The sequence below is a fragment of the Rhipicephalus sanguineus genome, chromosome 2, assembly GCF_013339695.2.
Source record: "Rhipicephalus sanguineus isolate Rsan-2018 chromosome 2, BIME_Rsan_1.4, whole genome shotgun sequence".
NCBI lineage: Eukaryota > Metazoa > Arthropoda > Arachnida > Ixodida > Ixodidae > Rhipicephalus > Rhipicephalus sanguineus.
In genome coordinates this window covers 77,409,807-77,425,728 of record NC_051177.1, presented here as the reverse complement: position 1 = coordinate 77,425,728, position 15,922 = coordinate 77,409,807, and the positions used below count along the sequence as shown (strand labels likewise).

Sequence of the window (15,922 nt, the reverse complement as noted above, 5' to 3'; positions counted from 1 at the left end):
GAAAAATAAGTAGGTCAAACACACCCTGCGGGTGACCGGAAAACACAGGTCTATTTTTCCCGCGCGATCTGTATGACGGAAAACAGCGAGCCGCTGGCACCCTTGAAATCAACGGTGCTGTAGCTGAAGGCCATCGGCGGGGACTGTGTCGGCGATACACGAGCGCACAGCGGCCACACCGCCTCCAAATATCGCCAACGGTGAGCGGCGATCTTGGCACGAGCCGCATCGTCGGGCGGCCCCGATACGATCTGATCTTATATGATCTGCCGCGCCGCTTCGTTTGTTCACGGCCACTGATGTAACATCGTGCCAGCACGTAAGCCCCGTTACATGGCACTGACAGCGGAGCGCCTTGGACGGCGACCGCCGATCTTGCCGTGCTGCAATGCGTTGAGACGTGCCAGGTTGAGATGTGCTCGAGTTTTCGTCGCAACGTTGCGCATCGCAACTGTACTGAGGCGTAAGCGGATAACCTCGCACTGCACAGCGCGCATAGAAAATCCTCGACTATGCTTGGAGATTAGTATCAACAGCATTAAAAAAGTATCGGAAGAAAAAAACAACGTTGTTTCAAAGACCATGAATGAAATGATATCTTAAGATCCTGGGCCTGTGATAATGAAAACGTCGTAAGCCAGAACCGTTCGTAAGAGAAACTTTCAGCAAGTCGGAATGCTGGGCATATAATTAGTGAAGCCGGCTGGCCAATGGCACCGAAACACTTCTGAACATAAGGCTTCGTAAATTGGGCCCCCTGATCTTCTGCAAATTGACATTCTTTTTTTTTGTTTGGATTTTGTATCGTCATGACAATGATGGAGCGGAAGAATGAATGCAATAATGAATGAAACGTTTATCTGCTGTCTGTCAGACTAGAGCTGAAAAGCTAAAGTGGGAATAACCTCACGAAATTGCAAGGCCGTATAACAATAAAACTTGAAAAAACAGCGCAAAGACAGGACGAAGGAAAGTGACACAAGGACGGGCGCTGACTGCCAACTGAAATTTTTATTGACGAAACCAAGAATAAGTAGATAGACGAAAGAGTGAAAAAAAAAAACAATAAGGTTACAAAATATTTTTGTCACGTGCTGCGTGACGTTAAAAAGCTGATTTCGTTTTCTAACAATTCGAGTGACGGAGCGCTTATACATCGATCACCCCTTTGGTGGATGAGAAAGGCCTCAAATGTCTCCCGCGCGCGCCTTTGACGATAGCGTTTTAGGATGGTGACATCAGACAGACTGAGGGTGCACCCATGCCTGGCACAATGAGTGGCTAAATTGCTACCGATACCAGTGCTTAATGAATTGGCATGTTCGCGAAGCCTATCACTGACGCACCTCCCAGTCTGTCCCACGTACACACTGCCGCACGAGCACGGAATCTCATACACGACGCATGTCGCACACTCGGTGAATGGCTTGGCGTGCCTCTTCGAACAGCTCGCTCGGCTTCCTCCCCTTTCGTATATCCTTCGTCCTGTCTTTGCGCTGTTTTTCAAGTTTTAAGTTATGTGCCAACTAGCCCGCCTTTCGCCGCTTCTCCACCTTATAACGATGTCGTCGTTGTTGTTGTCCTCTGACCATGGCTCAAAGCCAATGCCGGGGATCGACTGGCCGAGTAGTGGGTGGATTTTTCCATTATGTTCTGCACGGTAACAGTCCTATATGCTTTAGTTAATTAATATATTGATTTGAATCGCCAATTATCGGTAATGAGATATTTAAAGCGGGCGCAATTTAGCAAGATATTCTTTTAGTCTCAATGATGAATTCCTCAATGGCGAAGAAAACATCCCTGTGGCTGAATGCCGGAGTAATAGCCCCATTTCCCTTTATAATTGTCAGTGTGGCCAACGCCCCCTCGTGGGTATGAGCCAGTCTCCTGAAGGCGGCAAACAAACAAACAAGCCCCAGAAGAAACACTGTCCAGTGCATAGCTTGGTTGTCTTCTTCTTTTCTTTTCCGTTTTCTTCCTCGGTTTCGCGTATTTTGTTGTCCAGACAAAGCGAAATATATGTTTATATATTCTTACATCGCCTTCTTGGCTGTTCGCATAAGCCTAGCGAGTATACGCCACTTTTAGGCAAAAACCGAGAGAAACGAAGTCACTTCGCGCTGTGACTGACATTTCTCAAACGATTCGAATCATCGTTATCAACTCAGTGTTTCGGCTTCTTCTTTCTCTTCGGTTAATTCTGACTGCGGTAGCGTTTTTTTATTTTTCGAGGATAGCTTTTGGAAATTGCAGGGCCGCTGCTTTTAGTGCATTTACCCTGTTGTATCTGGCCATGCGCTTGTTGAATTATATATATGGTAACATTCCTATATGCTTTAGCCAATTATCGGTAATGAAATATTTAAAGCGGGCAGAATTTAGCAAGATATTCACCCTCGACTGCTGGCTCCACAAATTACGTCATTCCTCTTCCCAATCAGTGGGGCAATACGTTGCGATTTGTGCCATGCAATTAGCTGACGATTTATTGTTTTTCATGCATAGAAAGATTGGAGCTGTTTCGTGTGTGACAGCAGGACATTGCAAAATTAATTTCAGTGCTGTATTAGAGTGACGGTTGCCTTGTGCAGAAAATAAAAAAAAAGGGGGAAAAAAATTCCGCGCTCGAAATTGCTTTTTTTTTGTGACGTTTTCACTGCACATAGAGGTGTGCTTCGGTCAATCGCACGAATCAGTGAATGATCGACGAGTCGATTCAAAGGTTCTTTAAAAACAAAAGTATCGAGAATTTAAATTTTTTCTCCAACGCTCACTAGCTGAAATTTGGTAAAGTACGGCGGGGCTATACGATTGAAATTTTCAAGGAACTGATGTTACAATCACGGACGGCTACAATAATGAACTAACTGCCCGAGCAGAGCATTGTAATGCCCTTGGGCGCTGTGGGTACTATGATAAATAAATCAATCAATAAATAAATAAATAAGAATCGTAAGAGAGGCAGGCAGGCCACGACCCTCGTCACTAACCTTCTACTCGGCTTAGGCAGGTCATCAACTAACTAAATCGCACTGGTGTAAAAAAAAAAAAAAAGTTCCGAACACGTACATACGGGGAAACCCGCATTATGCGTAGATAACCACTTCGACTTCCTGATACTGCTTTCCTTCAGAGGTCGCATGCCACTATTATGCATTGCATACGGCTCAGAATGCAGAATGACTGCACTGAACACTGAGAACGGAGGCCTTGATAGAGACCTCTACCTTGTAATCATATTCGTAGCGCAAAAAACCAGGCACAGACACAGAGTAAGGAACACATACCCAGGATCCCCACGTGTGTGTGTAACACGTGGGGATGCAGTTATAAGAAAGCACCTCGGAGTGTGATGGTGCGCATGCGCTTATGTCCGACGATTCTTGGCTTTTTCATGTTGTCTTTTAGTAATAAATCAGTTGATGTCTAGCGCCTGTCCTGCGCACGTGTTCCTTACTTGTGTCTGCGTCTGGTTTTTTGCTCTACGAATATGATTACAAGAGACTCAAACCAACTAGCCCGCATTACCGCCTTGACCTCCGATGTATATATCCTGTAAGATAATTGCCCTACGGGTCTCTATTCGAAATTCCAGGCCGGATGAATGGAATTGCCAGCTAGAAACGCAGATAACTGCAGTTACCGCAGTGAACAGACACCATGGGAGATCAGGTAAAATGCGATGGCTTCTTAAACGGGGGTATGCGTGTCATGGGTGAGCTAGATCTCGTCCGTGATAAGAGCGCATGTATAAATGAAGGCGAAGCCGCCTTGTCACGATAGCAGTATCTGCGGCTGCTTTAACAGGAAGGTTTTAGATTTAGCTTTAGCTTTAGCGTAACGCAAAGGACTTTGACGTACGCAAACCCTGTTTGTATTTTTTTGCATACCGGTTTTACTCTCCGCGGTTAGAGTATACGTTAAGTTTTGTATTACGCTATAAGATGCGAAATCTGAAACTGCCTAATGCGTACAGGGTTGTCTGTCCGAAAGGGGAATATTCTTCTGTCCGATAGGGGAAAACCGAAAGGGGAATATTCTGTGGGCCCTACTGATGTACAGACGGGTCCTCTCTTAAAGGGAACACTTGCGTGCAGGGCATGTTTGGATTTCGCTCTCTTGCAAAAACATAGTGGCTTAGATTTGCATGAGACTGCTGGTGGTTGACAGTTCTGCCTCTTTTTGACAGACTCGTGCAGTGCATGAGCAATGTTTCTCTGTACACTTGCTGCTAGAGGGCCAGCAAAAGGAAAGGTGCTCATTGGAGTGCTCCCTTTAACAGTGGACCGTACTGTACGTGAGATACACAGGATGGGGATTAGACGTAAAACCAAGAGAATAAAAATGACGACGAGAAGACACACTGGGAACACTTTACCTCGTATACCGTGTGCGTGTGTGTGTGGAAAGCAACCAGTCCATTATAGCTCATTGGCAGCACTGTGCACGTCGTATATATATGATGCGGTCGCACATATTTTATCAGCGTGTGGGTGTTCGGAAAACCTATCGCTAACGAGGAAGAAAAAGCGATTGATGTGATCTCTGTTGTGCGAGACAACAGTCTGAAGCTGCACGATGCATGTGGAATCGAACCAGATTTGGCAGGAGTCGCACGTTAATGGCGTTGTTCATCGGCTGAAGCTACGTAAATTTTGCGTCGCTCAGCGGCGAACCAACTGCAGTCCGCCGCCGTGCACCGAACGCTAACTACGTTGTGGTGTTGAAAATGTGCCGCACCACACTGCTCAGCATGCCACTGAGCTGCTAGCAGCACTGAGTTCGCTTAATGTACGAGGTCAACATGCATAATAGCGAATCTCTAGAGCCCTGGCCATAAGTAGGACTACAATCTGAACCATAAAGGCGCTACGTACGCCAGTACAAACTTATAAAGTCATTCTATGACATTTTGTCAGTTACCTGGCTTTGATTTCTTTGATTACCTGAGAACAGTGGGCTTCATCCGACGAGACCACCGGATTATGATTTGTGGCTCTATGGGCTCCACCCTATAGGGCACTGTTGATGTATATAGCGGAAACCGGCCTATATCTGTATATTTAACTATGTATGCCGTTGGGAAAACTATCGAAAAAAAATTCTTTGATTATACGTGGTTTTACGTGCTTTAAATATAATGTGGTCACACTCGCCGAGCCGCGGAACATTACGTGGCCGTCGCCTCCGCTCCCGAGAACGGGGCTTTGGGTCTGCCGGAGCGAAGCACTTCGACAGCCATGCAGCGACAACAAGCATCACAATGGTCGTGGGGTGAGCGTCTCGCAACGTTCAGACATTACCCAACACTATAGGCTCGAAAGACGTAAATTCCCGCCACCGCACGATCAATTAAACAGGCGCGATGCCTTAAGCTACCGCTTACTGCAAACACACTCATACCCTAGCCCGGCCGTCTTACACCACTGCTACCCGAACTTATACCCCACCGATATGTGTAAAGCGTGCGGGCACAGAGCAACGCTGAGCCACATGCTCTGGGAATGTGCCGGCGCAAACGGTCGTGAAACCGCCACCGTTCGCGACGCGCCTATAACGGTCGACAATACCAGCTCACAGGAAACCTCAAGCTCACTCGTTCCCGCCTCCGCTCCGGCTGCGGGAGCCGCGGGGGACCTTCTCCGTCGGTGCCGGCGCCGCAGCGAGGCGGCCCTCAAAAGCTCGGAGCTGAACGAACAGCTCTGGGCCGTCTGGCAGGCCGAGGATGCCACCCGAGTCCAGGGACTCCGAGCAGCCACCTCAGGCCACCAAGACCATACTGTCGGTCCATTCTGTACAATAACGTCTATTCTTCTTCTTTGTCCTCTTCGCGTCGATTAGAACACCAAATCTGAGAGAGAAAGTGTCGCGTATAGCAGGGCTGACACCTTTAGCTCTCCTCAAACAATTTCTCTCTCTCTCCCCCTCTCTCTAGAAATATTTATGAAGGTTACTCAAGTACAGCACTCCGTATGATGGGCCATTCAAATCCCGCTGCTGTGTCGCAGAGATACAGGCAATTACAATCCTTAAGGAAGGATATGTTCCCGAGGGCGTCTTCAAGTTTCCGGCGAACGTCGTCAACGCAGAACAGAGTCAGATGAATTCCGTCGCATGAATTAATGTTGTAGTTAGGCTCACATCACTCCTGCCGTTCACCAATGCTCTTTCTTGTTTTCTTCCTTTTCTTTTTTTCGCGCTGTGCGCCAACGTCAGCTCCCCTCGCCCTCCCTTCCGATCCCCTGATGTTTGCTAATGGAAAACTTCTGCCTGGAAGTCTGCAGTCTCGATCGAAACAATGCCTCCTTCTGCCGCGGCCTCGTTAGCAGTAAAACGCGTTGTGTCCTCCGTTCACTTGATCGTTACCCGCGTCGAAGGTTTCTCCCCAGAACGCTGCGCGCACCCCTTCACGTCATTGAACGGACTGTTGAGGGCTATCGTATCAACGTTTTTTCCCCCTTACCCTTGGAGCGGGACGCAACGGCGGTAGCACACGCATCAACGCCCATGATAGACAAACACTGCAGGACAGAGGACACCGTGGAATGACCTACTTCGGTGGTCGAATCAGATTAAAATGTGCTGTATGCTGTTGCTGTTGCTACTTTAAAAGTAGATAAGTGTGAAGGTAGGCTATGTCACAGACCGACCACATCCCAATATCTCTAAGGTATATTGCTCAGACGAAAAATCAAAAGTCCGCCGCGGTAGAGTGCAGTGGTTACGCGGTGCTCGGCTGCTGACCCGATGGTCGCGGATTCGATCCATGCCACAGTGGTTGCATTTTCGATGGGCTAGAGGCTCGTGTACTTAGGTTTAGGTGAACGTTAAAGAACACCATCTGGTCGAAATTTCTGGAACCCTCAAATACGGCGGCCTCATAACCATATCGTGGTTTTTGCACGTAATACCCCAGCAATTATATTAGTAAAAATTAAAAAAAAATGTAGGAGAAAAAAAATTAGTAAGCATTGTACACACGCGACACGTCACATTCACGTGGACAGCGTCTGTGCAGAAATGACAGTGTCTGCACCTAAAGCACAGTCCATCGTTCCCGAGATTGTCACCCATCACGTAGGACGTAACAAATTTCACGGAAGCCCTTTCATGCAGTTAATAGATCTATAGAGCATCGATATTTGCTCATCCCCGGCCGTAGTGGCTTAGTGGCTACGGCGTAGTGCTGATAAGCAGGAGGTCGCGGGTTCGAATCGCAACCACGGCCGCCGGATTTTGATAGAGGCAAAATGTGAAACCGTTCGTGTACGTAGATCTCTAGGAGTACGTAAAGAGTGCCCCACTGTAAGTGGGCCAAATTAATCAGGAATCCTCCATTACGGGGCGCAGCGACTCGATATCACCGTATTGACACGTGGAACACCAGAATTTACTGGAATATTCGCGCGTGAGGCAGAACGTGAAAATCACTATACATGACTGCGGAATCTGTACGTTAAAAAAAGAATAACAGTGAAAACGACTCTGTTTTGTGAACGTGATGGTAACTTGAAGAGCTGACTGTTATTAATTTTGAAGAGAGTACACATCAGCTGCGTGTTCTGGGAGAAAAAAAAAGGATAAAGATGGACGAAAGCAAAGAGAGAGAAAAAAAAAAGAAGGACGCGATGGCTAATTGACAAAAAACAAGCCCATCTGAAGCTCTCATTCCTGTTCAGACAGCACACTTTGTTCTCATCGGTTTGTTCCCACCTGTATACTTCGCAAGCCCGAAACAAGGCATGCGCATGAACGCTGTTTGCGAAATTTCGTCGAGGCTGTATTGACTGCGCACACGTATGGTGAGCCACGCGCAATTTTGCATGCAACTTTCGATCAAACGTTACAGGGGAACTGAAAACGAGATAAAAGGAAGCGGTCCCAGGATAACAGATGCTTGATCTTACAAACAAACAAACAAACAAACAAACAAACAAACAAACAAACAAACAAACAAACAAACAAACAAACAAACAAACAAACAAACAAACAAACAAACAAACAAACAAACAACAAATGTCATACGCAACACACAGTACAAACAAACAATGTGTATAAAACTATACGGATCTTGAGGCCGCCGTTCTGCTCTTTGCGTGCGGCGGAAATGGTAGCAGAACCCGGAACTATCTTATTTACACCAAACGTGTACCGCCAGTTACCGCAAGACAAACGAAAAATCAGGGACGCTACGGCGTGGTGACCGCTTTATTACCTGCTTGTTCGGGAGGTTTCTTCTTTTTTTCTTTCAGATTTTATGGGCGCGCACGCATGTTCATAGAAGAGCCGCTATTCCAGTCAGCAGCGGCACTCCTAAGCTCCTAACGGCTAACAGAGGGGGGCACGGTAGCTTGTTTTTTCCCCCTATGGTCGCGCAATACGGCTCATCTGACATCGGTATCGTTGTGCTTCATTGTTACGAGTGCTCCGGGCCCAAAAATTGGGCGCCCGTTCACAGCAGTGTTTTAACTGCGCGCCGGAGCGATGGGAGTCTCTGAAGGAGTGGTGCGGCAGGGGCGACTGCACGGCGTGAACGAATTTTCACAAGTGCAACCAGTCACCGAGGGTTTCGCGGGCCAAGGTCGGTACGTTTTACGGCGCTTGCGGCATACGCAAGAACTCCGTGCCTTCTCTTCGGAAGCGAAGTTGTGAAGGGCTTGACAGTTTTCTCATGTTAGGCTTCTCGGTTAAGTGCGGAAATGGCATAATCTCCTTTAAAATAAACACGGGCTCGCTTTTGGACCAGGATATCGGTGAAACATTTAACGAAAGTCCTACTGCAAGGATGTTAGCGTTAGTTATAGCCACCCCACCCTGACCAAGTTGCACCATTGGCCTTGGTCGCGTTTCTCTCTTGGTCGTGTGAAGCTCTCTTGCTTATGAGACAACTTGTGTCGTAAGCAGCTTTCCCGCAAGACCGAACGTCTTTACAGCGAAGATGTCTATTCTGAAGCTGCATATTCTGAGGCGAAACGGAAGTCCATAGGCAGGTTGTTCCTAGTGCGGGTATGTGCCAGAGAAATTGGACGAGCCCCACTAACCGCCACTGCTCCACCAGAAATGAAGTATGACTATCAGTGTCCGCAAGCAAAAACATGCGCGCCGCATAAATTGGACAGACCCCACTACCAAACCACTGGTCCACTAACATGCTGCGAAACGAAGAATGCGGCAAAAGTACGCCTGCTGCTCAAATGGCTCCTCAAGATCGTGCACGAAACGCCAAGCGCATGCGGCAAGCCAGACGAGACGGCGCATGTCGCGGCAGGAAAGACGCGTGCTGCTCAAATGGAAAACTTTAATGGAGCGTTCGCTACATTCAAAACGGACTTTCTGTGCCGCTCATGAATATTTCTGTGCCTTCCTGTACCTTTCATCAAAATTCAGTGTCATATCTGTGCCGTGTGCTACACAGCTTTGCGGTCGTACACCATTGCATAGTGGAATGACTCCGTGATAACGCCAGTGATAAACACCGGGGCTGCCCCTTTCAGCTTCGCTTGTATATCACCGCCCTTACAGGGTGTAAGGGCGGTGATATAAAAAATAAAATAAAATTGTAGTCTACAGTTTGAACATGACTCTTTCAAAACGCCGTTCTCAGCTATCGATTTTTACCGAAATTTAACTTCAGGTAAGGATCTCTTACTTATGAAGGTGAAAATCTGCTTGAATAACAAGCTTCAGTACACATTTCAAGACATTGCAACCTTTTTTTTCTTTTTTCATTTAGGCGTTGAGCTATATTTGGATGCGTTTAAGAAGCAGTGCATTTGAGTTCTGTTTTTTTTTTATGAGTGTGAATAATGTGATGGGATTCGTGTACCACTTGCTCACGTTGTGTACTGAATATTACAGTATAGCATTGCAGGTCCATTCGATTCACCCTGCGCTATCTGAACTGGTTCATTGGTGGTGACGTCAGAGTGCCGTCGTCGTGCTGGGAACGTTTCAGAAAGTGCAGCAGCAACGAGATGCCGAAACGAATACGAGGGAGTGCAGATGTCGTGCAAGCCCTCTGCTACGGTCGGCTGTCTCGCGAATCGTGGAGGTTGTGATTCGTAAAAGTCGCCGCCGCTTACGCTGCCTGGCATTTCAAACTACCGGAAAACATTCACCGACATATTTGTTGGGCGCCGTTAAAATAGCCACGAATGCAGTCGGCTGCGTCGTCTGCTGCGGTTACAGCCATCTTGTGCTGCACGGACTCGGCACTACCTCACAAGTAAGTGCAGGGAATTCGTGAACTAGCCTTGCAGGACGGCTGAACTTTTTCGAAACGAATACCGCAGTGCCGACGCCGCCATGTTGAACTCGTGAAACGAATGCCGGAGTGCAGCGCCACCGTGAACCGGTTCACGATGTGCAGATGAAACGAATGGACCTTGCATTTCTCGTTAGTTGATGCGGTATTGTTATTTGAGTTCCGGTTTCAATGCCTAGGAAGTTTCTCGCAAAACAAACGACAACCCACAGTGTTTACGGTAACGGCAAAAATACTTTATTTACAACACGAAATGACCAGTGCAATTGAGGACATTTGCAACACGCAATAACAAAAGACAAAAACGTCACAAAGCCATTGAAAGGACGGCCGCGTCATATATAAAAAAAAAAAACGTTAACAGCCAACAATAAATATAGTGGCATTCGGAATTGACTCAACATTTCTATGTACAACTTATCGCTACTATATCTTGGTATACCATCTTCGCTGAAACGATGTTCATCGAAGTGGAGGACGACGCCCTTGTGACGTAGCTTTGCGAGAATGCGAATAGTGTTTCATAAAAACCTTGCGTTTTCTGCTGACAGCGACATGAAATCAAGGCATCTGTTCGTATCCGATTGGCCTCGAAACTGTTTGTTGTTTAGCAATGTTTTGAATATACATGCGATAGGAAACACGCGTTCTAGTAGAGTCATTGTGCGAAACGGTTGCCGCTTCGATTCCGGACGTTTAGATTTCGAACTTACATCCAGGTAACTTCATATAACACGAGCATGACGACGATTTCGAAACGCCACCATATGCGAAGTTATTCGTGACAGGTTACAGATGGACCTGGATCGCTTATTTCACTCGACAGCTGCTGGGAGCCAGCGGGTGCTTAGTGCCGCCGCTTGGTGACCTCCGGTAACGTGAATATACGAATAACGTATACGACTCACAATTTGCTCGTTGAAAAATAAAATAAAATAAAATGAGAGTGACATATATGACACAGATGGTTGCAAAACAGTGCTTCAGTCTTTTCCCTATATCACAGGATCGAGAGGTGAGTTTGTAAAACACAATAGAGCGGAGCGTTACCACTTCCTTCGTATCACTCTGTAGGTGGGCCTCTGTGCACGCTACTCTCTTCAAAGTAAACCTTAATAGACTGTCGAAGTTCTCAGTGGGCTTTGTTCTTGACGGCTTCGCCCTTTATGCTGGGACCCTTCTTGTCACTGTAGGCCTTCAGGTAGAAGCGTACGAACATGGCGAAGAAGAAGACGGCTTCGGACAGCATGATGTACGTGTGCGGCCTAGGGTAGCCGCAGCTGATGAAGAACGGCATCAGCGTGTGCAGGAAGATCATGACGAACTGGACGAGCTGGAATTGCGTGAGGTAGCGCTTCCACCACAGATGCTTCTGCACGGACGGGCCGAGCAGCGAGAGGAAATAGTAGCTGTACATGACCACGTGCACGAAGCTGTTGAGGATGACGCCGAGCGCGACCTGACCGTCGGGACCGTAGGCGAGTCCGAACCAGCCGTTGAAGACGACCAGGATGTGGTGCACGACGTGCAGGAATGAGATGTGCGAGTCCTTCTTGCGCAGCACGAAGAAGATGGTGTCCAGGAAGTCGGCAATCCTCACCATCAGGTACCACCAGCAGAGGGTGAGCATGCTCATGGTTACCTCGTCACGGGCCTCGTAATTGATGCCCTGGCAGAGAAGGTTGTAGCCGCCGCCCAGGTACGACTTGGAGAGGAAGGCGACCACGAAGTAGCAGTTGAGCAGTACCATGGCAGCGTTGTAGACGATGATGAGCGGCTTGATGCCGTCGTACGGCTTGCGGCCCTTCATGAACCGGGGCCCACCCACCTTGACGATGTAGACGTACGCGACGAACAGGGTGATGAGGAACTGCTTGTTGCCCGCCAGTGCCCAGTCCATGGTGCGGGGATCCCGCGTCAGGAACGGTTCGGGGGCCATGCTGTTGTCGTCCGCTGTCACGGTTGCTGTAGAAGCCATGCCTGCTTCGCGTCACTCCGGGATGTCGACGAAGGCTTCGCTCACTTTCGCTGCCTTCTGGGCGTTGGAAGGCGCTTCTACCTTCTGCCTGGTTGTGTGCACGTCAGTCAGGCTGGGGGGCACCCGAGGAGCGGTTTTCTTCGCCTCCGCCTGCCTCCGCGCTGTTTCGGAAGACGACAGGCTGCTCTAGGACGAAAAGTGAGCCTTTATTTGCCGACACGACGCATGCTGGGAGAGGAGGAGCGAGTCCCGCTGATGACGACGACTGGCGTACGCGCGTTGAGAGGAAGGAACCGATTCACTCCGGCCGGGTGGAGAGGAAGGTCGACGGGGGAGTACCGCGTCGGGCGTCGGCGCGCCACACCGGCGTTTTTGCGGTGCGCAACGGTTTCGCCAATTCTTGCTTCTTTCGCGCTCGCTCGGCGGTGCCCTCTCCTACGAGAGCATTCATTTCTTGAGATCAACGATAGAACACCGGCGAGCGAGAGAGTTTAGCCTCCACGGAGGTGTCGTACCGCTCCGTAGCTGCCAAGCGGCGGCAGCTACTGGATTGGAGAGGTAATGGGGGGACTGCCCGAGTGACGCGCTTGAGGCTATCTTCTTTCCCGGTGCGTCCTCACGGCAGTGGTAATTCCGCTTTGGTCAGCGCCTCCTCTCTTAGTTCGTCACGCCGTTGCGCGGACGTCGCGCTGGGAATTTCGTCGCCTTGATTGGTGACAGGCAGCGGCGGCCGCCATCCGTGCGTGGCAGCGCGTGCTCAGTGCGTGGCACTGCGCTAAATTAGCGTTGAAAGTTGGACGAGTTGGTGCGGGATCATCTGACAAACTGCTTGGCAGGACGGCACGCAAAGAAAGAAAGAAAGAAAGAAGAGAGAAACGAGCGCAGACTCGCAACTGATTTATTGAAAATACGTATCAATCTTATATAGCGGCAGCAAGGATGACGCGTCGCTGTCAGTCTGTCAAAGAATAACAACGTAGCAAAAGACAACTATAATCGAGGATTTCAATCAACCACGGCCGCGTAGTTAACTGTAGCACGTGGAACGCTACGGTTATAACTATACGCTTGTGAGTCTGCGCTCGTTTGTCTCTTCTTTTTTTCTTTGCGTCCCGTCCTGCTACGCAGTCTCTCAGAAGATGACTGCGCTAAATGTTCATTCCACAAGCTGGAAAGCAAGAGTGAAAAAAAATGAGTAGGTGATCAAACTAAACGGGGCATGTGCGCTGAAAGAGCGTAGAAAAATATGGATAACAGAACAACAGCGCTAAAAAAAAAAACAAAAACAAAAAAAACAAGCACCAAGAAAGACACAGGCGCTGATCCTCGCATGTGCCGTGCCTTTCTTGGTCCTTGCCTTTTTTTAGCGCTGTTGCTCTTGCATGGATATCAGATTGTTAGCTCTTTTGCTCATGTACCTAAAGACGTTAATTCTTTAAATGACGCTGGTCCATAAATTGCGTTCCATGTCTCGAAGCAACACGTGTTGGACTGCGACGAAAGCCACAGTAGGAAAGTTTCGAATAATATTGATCATCTATGGTATATTACAACGAAAAAAGTACGGTAAAATGATAATAATAATATCTGCGGTTTTACGGTGCCAAACCCACGATTTCATTATGAGGCACGCCGTAGTGGATGGCTCCGGAAATTTCGACCACTTGGGTTCTTTAGCGTGCACCTGAATCTAAGTACACGGGTCTTTAGCACTTCGCCTCCATTAAAGTGCGACCGCCGCAGCCAGTATCGGAACCGTGACCTTGGGGTCAGCATACGGTAAAACGGCGATTTTACATCTCACTTCTATTGGAATGGGACTGAAGATCAATATTACGTTGTCGTTGATGAGGAACCCACAATATGGCTGATTCATCTGTACAATCGTGTTGCGGTACCTTTTGTGATCGTCTGTCGATTCTTTAGATCAGGATCGGGGCAAAAACCACCTGTCCTTTGTTTTGTATGTTGTGTTGAAGCAACATTTCCGGCATTCAAGGACTTCCTCTATGATCACCATAGCGTCACCCCTTCGACCAGCCACACACACATACGCGAAGTAACGGTTGCCACGATTCAGCAAATAGCACTCAAGATTTCCTCGTTTTCAAAGGCCACTGTGGAACACTTGTGTGTGTCATGTTATCTGCGTCATCCTCTGTCATTATTTCAGTTCGTACTCGGAAAACTATCAGTCGGAGTTATCCTCACATTCCTAAGTTACCAGCTATCATGGCTGACCTACAGTCGAACCCGCATATATCGAACCCACATAACGAATAATTGTGTATATCGAATAGACGTAAAATCCCCTTGAAATATTTTCGATATATAAAATATTTTGTATATCGAAAATTGCCTATATATAAAACTTTTCTTTGTGGTCCCCTTCAGATTCGATATATCCGGGTTCGACTATACCGTATTACACCTTGCTCTATACGAATAAATGTCATTTGAGAGTTTAATTATAAGCCGCCAAGTAAACAAAACCAAGCTTTATGCTTTTATGATGTCAGCAGGGGCGTGCTCAACCGCAATTCGATGGATGTGCCGTAAACGAGAGAGTATAAACTGCAAGGTTTACGCTTCAGAGTGATTGCTTATCTCTTTCGCGCGCTATTTTTATGTTTTCCCCAGAACGCCTGTTTTCAAGGACGACCGCGGCGCTGACACATCGGTCACTTGCGTCGGGATGTCCGCGACCAAGTCAGCTCTGAATTAGCGGTTGGCGCCCTCCTCTGCTTGTCGCACAATAAGACAACGACGTTACTATAATTTTGGCGTTTCGGAAAATCCTCGCGCATGGAGTTTTGTGCGAGCGTCTTACGCGCGGCCGCCAACAAGCTGCAGGCACGTACAATATCATCGAGCGTGAGAAACGCTTACGCGCGGAATCCTGGAAGGATTCCAAACGGACGCGTCAGGTGTCTTGAAATGACGGCCGGCCGAAATTACTATATAAGGAAAGACAATAGAACTCGGGATGAGACCTTTTTAAAGTGAACTGGTTACAGCAATAATATAAAGTAGGGAATAAAAGCCATTCTCCTGCTTGAGTATTATACTAAATATTATCTATTCGTTGAATACTAGCCAATTCTCTTGCTTGATAATCCATGGCTAATATTCAACGACATCACACGACTGAGACATGTCGCATCGCTAGAAAAAGGATGCCGGTCAGGGCCTTTAATAATGCGGTGACAGTTTTTGATCTGCCAGCACATTTCGATGTTTATTGCTCCTTAAAAAAAAAAAACAGTACTTGAAGGAATCGTTACGCGTTTTTAGAGAGGATGTGTATATAGGCTGCGCCTGTCGCCTAACGGTTCACGAGGTTTGATTTCGAAGTACTTACCCTATTAAATAAATAAATAAATAAATAAATAAATAAATAAATAAATAAATAAATAAATAAATAAATTGTATGAATAAATTAGACGAGTTAAAGTAAGAAAAATGTGACAAAGGCCTATACTTGACATTAGATAACGTAACACACTTGACCCCGGTATAGACGTATAGCCGGAATGAATCACCTCCTCTGTGAACACGACATCGAGCGACTGCAGTGGCCACGCATAGTAAAGCGCCTGTATCTGTACGAGCACGCGTTTATAATTTTTGTTTTTAACCGGAAAAAGAGTGAAACTTGCATATGTGAGAATAAAACG

At 47.5% G+C, this 15,922-nt stretch overlaps 1 protein-coding gene across 1 annotated transcript; it reads right to left on the bottom strand.

The window, feature by feature from the left end:
- Window positions 1-10,487: 10,487 nt before the first annotated feature.
- LOC119383214 (elongation of very long chain fatty acids protein AAEL008004) lies at window positions 10,488-12,477 on the bottom strand. Its single transcript, XM_037651253.2, has one exon. It carries the CDS (start codon window positions 12,243-12,245, stop codon window positions 11,400-11,402), a length of 846 nt encoding a protein of 281 aa, XP_037507181.1. The 5' UTR covers window positions 12,246-12,477; the 3' UTR covers window positions 10,488-11,399.
- Window positions 12,478-15,922: the final 3,445 nt, after the last annotated feature.